Source organism: Lipotes vexillifer, unplaced genomic scaffold (genome assembly GCF_000442215.2).
Source record: "Lipotes vexillifer unplaced genomic scaffold, Lipotes_vexillifer_v1.1 scaffold291, whole genome shotgun sequence".
Taxonomy (NCBI): Eukaryota; Metazoa; Chordata; class Mammalia; order Artiodactyla; family Lipotidae; genus Lipotes; species Lipotes vexillifer.
This window is the reverse complement of record NW_006794559.1, coordinates 1,619,881-1,629,802: the sequence shown is the minus strand read 5'-3', so window position 1 is coordinate 1,629,802 and position 9,922 is coordinate 1,619,881. Positions and strand designations below refer to the sequence as shown.

The following is a 9,922-nucleotide window of genomic DNA, read 5'->3' as shown; positions in this document are numbered from 1 at the left end:
TGAACCCCTGTGATCCCATGGTTGGCTGAGTGGACTGTACCTGCTTATCTTACACTCCCGCCCGGCCGCAGGTGGCTCAGCGGCCCCTCATCTTTGTACTCTCCTGCTTGCTTCAGGGTTTAGTCCTGAGAAGGCCCTGGCTACAGGCTGGGGGGGCTCATTTGCTTGCATCTTTCAGTACTCAGCAGAATTAGGCACCCCCGAAAGTTGGTTTATTTGACTGCCACTCAATATTTCATTCTAATGGATGACACGTTCTAACACTAGCACTAGAGATTAGAGGTGGAAAGGTCTGACGAAGGACCACCCTCTAACACACTTTTAAGTGAAAAAAATTGTTCTTTTGAAAAAGAAGCCCTCCAACCACACCTTCACGTTCAGCCCTGCTCTAACCGCCACTGGGGCACCTGCTGTGTGTCAGGCTCTGTGTCAGGAGGGAAACGCAGAAGAGATGCTACTGGCCCTCATGGAGCTCACCGTCCGCCAGGGAACCAGATGACATGGGCGTCTCTATACCAACACCCAACTCACTGTGGTCCAGATACTCAGAGCAGAAGCACTAAGCTTTCATAAGGTGAGCATTTTGGAGTTTAGACAGGTTTCTCAGAGGCAGTGGTGAGGACTCCGGAGACGAGAAGAGAGACTCACTGAGATTTAGATTCTATCATACTGAATACATTTCACTACTTATCCGCTATGACTGAGAGCGTCTGTGTGCCATCTCTCTTGGGCCGACGGATATTTCAGAGGACATGAATGGAATCCACAGGAAGTGGTACCATATCTCGAGTGGGCAAGAGTCTCAGAAGCACCTGCACTGTAACATGTTCCCTGGGCAGGGATGGAAGACATTACATATGTGGTTATGAGCATAACATGCCCCTTCTTTCACATTTGAGTCCATCCTTCAGGGAAATCCAACACTGGGATTCCCTGTTTAAAATCCTGTATTGTTCCTTAACGCCTACAGCACGGAAGCAGAGGTCCATGCCCTGCTGAGGACCACTGGGAAGCCTCCCTGCTTCTTCCCCACATGAGGCCCCTGCCCCAGCAGTCACTCTCCGCTCCAACCTCACCCACCTGTGCTTCCCCAGATCGGATGTGCTTTTCACCAGGCCACATCTTTACAAAGAGCACTGCCCCCCGCCCTCCCACACTGGCAATCCTTCAGCAGCATCGGAAGATTTGATTACAGTTGGCAAGAGCTGCCCCTGAGTGTGGCTCCACACTGGGCTCTGCACCACGTGCAGGCAGGAATCGCTTGCCTTACCTATCTCCGTAGTTCAAGAACCTAGCCCAGTAGTTAGACTGGGCAGAGCGGACAGCTGATAACTGCTGGCTGACTACAAGGAAGGAAAGACGTGACTGGAAGTGAGGAAGTCAACATTTGTGAAGTCCATGTTTGTCCTCCTTTCGTTAAATGCCAGCATTGGCTCAGTTAGTCCTGTTTAACTTCCTTGTCCAATTTCACCTGTGTGTCCCATTAAGCATAAACCAAAGGGACACCTTCTAAGCTTGGGGAGGGCTCAAGAGAGACAAACTTGGGAAGCTTTTTTCCCTTTTGATTTAAAACAAAAAAAAAATGAGGCCAATATGACAAAATTTCATTATTTGTTAATTTTGCATATGGGTGTAATATGAAAATCCCTGGTTAAGAAGAAAAAGATAAAAAGAGACAGAAATGCAATAATGCATACACTTATTTTTAAGATACTAGAAGGGTCTGGGGTGGCATCTGCAAGGGGTGATGAACTGGCAAAGGTGCTTGTTGAAAAACAGTAGGAGTGGATCGGGAAGAACTAAAAATCCAGAAAATTAATAGCAATAGTAGAAAAGGTGGCAAACATTTCTATGGCTGCATGTTAGAGTCTTACTAGACTTAATGGGGGACGCACATTCTTTCTTAGAATATTCTTTGTTTTCAAAATAGATGGACTACATTTCCTATCTTAAATAACTCTCACTAAAATTCCTGAAGTATTTGCTCACATCAGAAAAAACTCAAATAATCATTTCTCTTTTCCTTGGTTTAGAAAATTACTGTTTCTTAAATGTATTAAAATCACATGACTGATGTTTAAATAAAGTACAGCACATCTAATTGAAAAATTAAGCATAAAAAGGTTTTGTTAATTCAAACTATCTTAATGTTACTAACAAATAATTTTTAAAAAAAATAAATTTATTTATTTAATTATTTTTGCCCGCATTGGGTCCTCGTCGCCGTGCGCGGGCATTCTCCAGTTGCCATGAGTGGGGGTCACCCCTTGTCGTGGTGCGCGGGGCCTCTCCCTGGGGGGGTCCCCTCCCGCCGTGGAGTATGGGCTCCAGAGCGCAGCCTCAGCAGTTGTGGCGAACGGGCCCAGCTGCTCTATGGTACGTGGGATCCTCCCGGACCAGGGCCCGAACCCGCGTCCCCTGCATTGGCAGGCGGATTCCCAACCACTGTGCCACCAGGGAAGCCCCAAATAATATTTTAGACAGTGTCTAGCCTCCAAATAACCAAGAGATTATATGTAACTATACACTTGTAAACATTACTGTAAATGTCTTGAGCTAAGAACAACATCTTTCTTCTCTTTTACAGTCTCTCGAGCACCTACCACAAAAACTACTGAGGGTCTACAGAAATAACGTTGAGGGGGACCTCCGTGTCTTAATGCGGGGCAGTCTGTAAGGCCATTTCAGGATAATCAAGAAATAGAAAAGACAAGACTTAGAAAAGTCAATGAATAAGGAAGCATGTTAAAAACAACCTCTCATGTATTTACATCTTTTCGTAACAGAGCCAAGAAGAAGTAAATGATATTTAGAACTGATACCGACATCGTGTTAACCTCGCTCTCATCATTCTGGGAGGATCAAGGAGAATGATTCATTAAAAAAAAACAACCCTAAAGACTTCAGTTACACACATTCACCTTGTTATCATTTTTTGACAGTTTTTTTCCCTCAAGTGTCAAAACTAAGAACTATTTCACCTTTAAATACTTTGTATCGTCAACGGCTGCTCTGTTGTGAGGGATGTGACCTGGGTTCTATCAAGGAAACAGTAATATAACAGAACTTTATTTCTTTTCACCTGAATTTGAGAGTATTAGTTTATTTTTTAATCTGTTATTATAAATGCCTTACAAATGCTGAGATACTCGGCTTTATTTTCTAATCGTGGGGCTAACAGTTTTTTGGAAATTCACTAATGGAGGAGGAAGAGAACTATAGGCTCTTTAATCCATCTCTCAACCCTAACGAGCTGCTCAAAGGATGAGTCTGAGCTGAGAAGTTAAGGGCGAGGGGTTGGGTCAGCTCATCAGGCATATTCCATTGGTTTCTCTCACTTGTGGTGGCCTAACCCAGAGGTGCCAGTGGGGGCCCTGCCCAGAAGCCCCTCCTGAGTTCCAGAAAAAGTCAGGATACATACAGCTTTGCCACAGAGACCGAGTGCCTTGGGTCGGACTGGCTCTGGGAACAGGGGATGGGGAAAGTGCGTGGGGTGACTGGCTATGAAACACTGACCTTGATTTGCTTTTATGAGAAGAAAGCAACATTTGCGGTATGAAATTTAAAAGGGTTGTTACTGAAGTGCTCTCAACCTACTAGCTTAGGTTTTCAGAAACTTTCCAGTGTGAAATAATTACAAACTTCTGGAAGAATTTCAAGAAGAGCACAAAGAACCCAATTACTCTTCCTCCACATTCACCAATTATTACTTTGCCACAGTTGCTTTCTGTCTACACACACACACACACAAACACTCCCATTTATTTTTCCTGAGCCACCTGAGATTAAGCCGCATACATCCTGTCCCTTTAGATCATCCTATTTCCTTGTTTCCTCTAATCTACAATACATACAATATAATTTCAGAATTGCTGTACTCATACCACCGTGAAAAATAAACCCATGAAGAGTTTGAGGTTTGCAGTTCTTTTCTTTTTTCTAAGAGGGCATATTATGTTCAAAAGTTACCGAAATTAATTTTCCCTCTCCCTTTTGATTATATTAGTCACTTAAGATACAGCTGGAACATTTATTTCAGTTTCCTTTTAGTTTTACGGTTGTCCCCACTGCTGATTTGCTTTTTCAGTATGTAAAACATTAACTTGGTTCCTAAGTGAAAACCATACAAACAGAGAAGCTCCCTGTCCTTCTGCCTCCTTCTCTCCCAGCCTGTGTAGTGAACCAACTTCAGTAAACATGAAATATCAGATTTAAAAATAAGCGATCACAATGCATTTTTTTTTCAAATTATGCCTTCCTCAAACTCATAAGAACCACAGTAGCCAATAAAGGGCCCAAGTATCTATCACTGGTTTACCTGATACCAAAATCTTTGTACTTATATGCTTGATTTCTTTCAAGTCTCGTTCACCAAAACTGCTTGGAGTGTGAAGCATGGGTTTAGGGTAAGTACCAGGTGTTACTGATTACCTGCTCCTCCGAAACCTCTAGAGGAGGGGACGCTTGTTGCTCAGACTGCCGACCATCCTGATAGTTTACGTTTCGTCGCTGACGTAGAGGAGGGAAAAGACGGTTCCAGTTGATCATTCCTCCCTAAAAAGAGATCAATGCACAGCGATCACACAGGGGAGGAGCAGAAACATGGTAACGCACTAAAGAGCTTTCTCTTGCAATGCAGTCACAGCTGCAGACTGGAAATAAAATGTCAGTTGGACCTGCTGTGTGCAAGCTGAATCAACAGGCTAAAATCGGCAGCCTGCAGTAGGTGCACAGAGAGAAAAGAAGGTAGCAGGTACTGCCAGAGGGATTTGTGCAATCTGACTCCAGAAGGCAGTGGGAGACACATGCAGTCACTCCTAACCTCAGCCCCGTGGTGTCCCCAACACTGTCCCAACTCCGCTGGACTCGGGAAGACGCGAATGGAGGCTAATTCAGGGCAGGCAACCAGAAACCTGGAGCTTCCTTCAGCAGCTCTTTAAGATGTTGCTTCTCCCCCTTTCTCCTCCAGCTCCTCTTCTCCCTGTTCTTGTTCTTTTTTAAAATTTGAGTAAATTCTGAGCAAGGTCCACGGAGAGAGACTGCAGGTGGAGATAAAACCCAGGTTGGGGGACGGGCTCGGGAATGTAAAGGTAAACCTTACACACAGGGACAAGAGGTTCACACCTGTCCTCTGTGTGGCTTTATGGATAACTTCACATTGGTGGCGATGCCATTTCTTGCCTTTTCGATGTCATCAATGAAAAAAAGCCACTATGTGGCTAGACAGGTAGCCTCCTCCACCGCATGCACCGCTTTTTAAAAGCACTGCACGATGCTTTTAAAAAATTGACATTTTTTACCTATATGCCACCTTTTAAATTTATCAACTTAAATCTGTTTCTGGACGTCTTCTAGTTCTGGAAGATTTAGAGACTAAGAAAACCTAAAATTTTTCCTATTATAATACAGGAAAATTATAATACCTAAACATGCTAGATAAAATTTAAAAATATTTCATATGCATAGCTGAACATAAAGGGAGGATGGAGGCCCCAAGGTGCCAGAAACAAGCTCTGGAAAACCAGGGCAGTAAAGAAGAGAGGATATGGTGCGAGGGGGAGCACATCCTGCTAATCCAGAGCTACTTGGGTTTTTTTTTTTTGCAGTACGCGGGCCTCTCACTGTTGTGGCCTCTCCCGTTGCGGAGCACAGGCTCCGGAAACGCAGGCCCAGCGGCCATGGCTCACGAGCCCAGCCGCTCCGCGGCATGCGGGATCTTCCCGGACCGGGGCACGAACCCGCGTCCCCTGCACCGGCAGGCGGACTCTCAACCACTGCGCCACCAGGGAAGCCCGCTACTTGGGTTTTATCACCTATTTGGGTTCAGGAGAGGAGGCCTTGGGTCTGAAAGAGGCAGTGACTTTAAGCTCATTACCTCCTTAAAGGCACAACCTCAAATGGCAGCACCCCCAGTGAGAGAGGATGAGAAAAAAACCAACCAAAGAGCAGATTTTCCTGAGGGAGGGAGCAGGAATCTCGGTCTGCCTGAGAGGTGAGAACTGCAGGGAAATTTGGGGTTCAAGTTACACCACATATCTGCTCTAAGAACCCATCGAAAAGTACATAAAATTCGTTCTGGGATTGGAGATGGATACACCTAAGGAGCCAAGCAGAAGCAAATCTAAAGTTATTCTGGAGAGACACTCTCTCATCCTGGAATTAGATGAATTAGATGGGATTCATAGATACAGCTCCAGTGGGGGAAGACTCGGACCCCAAACTACAAAACCCATGAGGAAAAAACCCATCATGAGCAAGAGTCAGTGTGTACAATAAATAGGAGGATTAGATCCCCAAGGACTTAAATTTACAACATTCTGAAAAAAACTATAAAATTAGAAGTTTTAAGATGACTGAGATACAGAAGGAGTTAAAAAAAAAAGAACAGGACACTATAAAAAAAGATAGTTTTTTTAAAAAATAGGGAAACTAAAAGTAGAGATATTATGCAAAACTGTTCTGGAGAGATACTGGTAGAAATAAATTCAAATATATTAATGATCACACTAAATATACATTGACAAACTCACAAGCTGAAAGGCTGAGACTGTCAGTTTTGAAATCTCTCCCATTACCCCCAACCCAACAATAGACAAACTGAAAATATAAAGACATAGACAAGTTGATGTAAAGAGATGGAAAAAGAAATATTAAAGCAAACTGATGTTGCTATATTCATGTCAAATAAACAGACCTCAAGGGCAAAAGAGGCATTATTAGGGATAAAACCACTAAGATACATTGATATTATTTATATATAACATGACAGCATCAAAATACAGAAAGTAAAATTTAACAAAATTATAAGTGAAGTGGAAACATCTAGACATATATTTAATTTTTAGCACATACTGATAGATCAAGCAGACAGACAATTAGTAACAATATAGAACATAAATAACAAGTTTGTCTAGATGGACATATATAGCCTGCACTCAACTTTTAGAGAATATATATTCTATTCTGTTATAAGTAAATCATTTATTAAAAAAGTGACAGTGCACTAAGTCCTATATAAAATATCTGCAAATACCAAAACATAAATATTATACAGACTATATTCTCTGACTACAATGCAACTAAAAATAAATATCAAAATTATAATTAATATAAAACAAACAAAAATGCACACATTTGAGATCAAAAATGAAAAATCATAACGGAAGTTAGAAGATATCAAAAAGTGAATACAATTGAGACTACTACCAATCAAAGCTTGTGGGATATAATTAAGAAGTAGTTGATGTAATTTTAAAATATTGAGCTTAAAGAAAACGAAGACTGAAAATTAAACAGTTAAACACCATTTAAGAAGTTAAGAGAAGGTAACAATGGTCTAAAGAAATTGGTAAGAATGAAGTACAGAGCAAATGTTAATAAAGTGGGAAACAGAGACACAACAGAAGGAATCAATGAAAACCCAATGCTGACTGTTGAAAAAGTCAAATAAAATGAATAAACCTGACGCTTAGTGAAAAGACAAAGAAAGAAGCACAAATTATATTAGGAATAACACAAGGAACATAATGACAGATATTAAATAAGAATATTTGTGCTAATAACTTTGATGAAATAGACAATTTTCTAGAAAAATATAACTTGCCAAAACTCAAAGAAGGAATAGAAATTGGTAATCAGTTTTAAAAATTGTTCAGGAACATCGACTAAAGCTGCACATACGTGGATGCCTCAGCAAATTCCACTCCTGGACAACATAAATGCAAACACATGTTTACCAAGGGCAGGGACCAGAACGTTCTCAGCAGTGTTGTTTGTAAACCTCAGAGACTGGAAACTACCCAAATGCCCATTAAGTAGAATGGATACATTATAGTATATTCACATGATGTAGTATTACATAGCAGTTCAAATGAACAAACTACAATTATATGCAACAATATGGCTAAATCTCTCAAATAAAATGTTAAATAAAATAAACACCAAAAAGTACATTTGTATGATTACTTTTACATAATGCTAACTTTTCTGTATGTTACACTTCAATAGAAAGTTACAAAAAGAAATTAGAAAACCTGCTTAGACTTTTAGCCATTAATGTAATTGAAATAATACTTAAAAATCTACCTACCAAAAATCTACAGGTGAAGTCTATGAAAATTTTGAGGACCTGCCATCTTACACAAGTTGTTCTAGAGAACAGAAAAGAAGAGCTCCCCACCTAATTTTTTGAGGCCATATAATGCTGTTTCCAAAAGTCAGAGAAGGCTACTATGAGAAAGAAAAATTATAAAACAATCTATTTTTCATTTATGGACAGATGCAATAATCCTAAATAAAAGATTAGCAAACTCAATCCAACCATGTTCAAAAAAGATCATCATCTTATCCATTATGATGTACTATATTAGGATTTATCTCAGGAATCTTAGAAAATATAGTAATGTAATTCACACATTAACAGATTAAAGGAGGAAAACCAAATGCTCACACTCGACAGATATAAAAATAATTTAATAAAACTTGATGAAGAGACAAGAATGCCTATTATCACCACTTGCATTCAACATGAGTCATGGCATAATGAGGATGAAACCAACCACTTGTGAAAGAAAATGCAGAAGGATGGAAAGGGAGAAACTGTCATCACACATGATGATTGTCTACCTAGAAAATGAGAACCAGTGAGTACAAAATAAAAAGAAAACAGTAACACTCCTTGCCTGTGATCACTGAGAAAATATAAGTGCAAAAAATTCCTATTTACAAAGAGAAATAAAAACCATTAGGTACTTAGGAATTAAATCTAACAAAAAATTTGCAAGATCTCTATGAAAAATGGTAAACTTGATTGAAGGATATCAGAAGACCTAAATAAGTGGAAAGACAGCACATTCCTGCCTGGAAGACTCAATACTGTCATCTTTTCACACGCTGCCAATTCCAGGCTGTAGCAGAGACTGCTGGTTGACTTTCAATATCCACATTCCCTTTCCTTTAAAAATAGGACTTTTTGGGGGGGGGGGGCGGGGGGACACAGTCAGTACATTTCTCAGCTTCCCCCACGAGGACTCAGTTCTGCTATTGGTATGCAAGCACAAAGGGCATCTGGGACCTCCAGAAGAGATCTCTTTTTATTTCTTTTAAATGAGTTAAATTAAAAAAAAAATTTTATCTTATTGAAGTGTGGTTGATTTACAATGTTGTGTTAATTTCTGCTGTACAGTAAAGTGATTCAGTTAACATATATATATTCTTTTTCATATTCTTTTCCATTATGGTGTATTACAGGATATTGAATATAGTTCCCTGTGCTCTACAGTAGGACCTTGTTGTTTATCCATCTTATATAGATTAGTTTGCATCCGCTAATCTCAAACTCCCAATCCATCCTTCCCCCACCCCGTTCCAGAAGAGATCTTAAAGGGAGGGATGCACCCTTCCTCATTGTTTCCTCCTCCTTCCTGGAGCCCAGGCGGGCTGAGGACAGGGCAAGAGCCAGAGAAAAGGAGCCTTGGGGTGCAACTTCATGCAGGGGCCCCACCAGCTCGGGGCTATCAACGTCTGACTTCTTTTACACGAGACAAACTTCTGCCTTGTTTAGGTTTCTGTGATTTTGTTTTCTGTCATATGGAGCTAAACCTATTCCTAATGGGTATATATTCAAAATTCACACACACGCGCGTGCGCATGTGCGCGCGCGCGTGTGTGTGTGTGTGTGTGTTTTGGTTGAACGAGACAACCTCAAGGGTCAAGACTAGACCTGAATATTTTCAAGAAGTATAAGGGAGGGTTTTTTTTCCTACTAGTTATTAGGACTTACTGTTAGACTACAAGAATTAAAGTAGGACGGTATTAGCACATGATAGGTAAATAGGTCAAAGAAACAGGAAAGACAGTCAACAAATCAAAAGTAAACATGGGCACTTGGTATATGATGGAGGAAACATTGTAAGTCAGCAGG

The 9,922-nt window shown here is 40.7% G+C and overlaps 1 protein-coding gene across 2 annotated transcripts in view; it reads right to left on the bottom strand.

Annotated features, from left to right (window-relative positions):
- Window positions 1–9,922, bottom strand: part of UBAC2 (UBA domain containing 2) — a 159,131-nt gene that overhangs the window by 7,474 nt on the left and 141,735 nt on the right. For both annotated transcript variants that reach the window (XM_007467221.1, XM_007467222.1), the window contains exon 8: window positions 4,432–4,554. In XM_007467221.1, coding sequence (XP_007467283.1) covers window positions 4,432–4,554 — 123 coding nt within the window. The remainder of the gene's footprint in view (window positions 1–4,431; window positions 4,555–9,922) is intronic.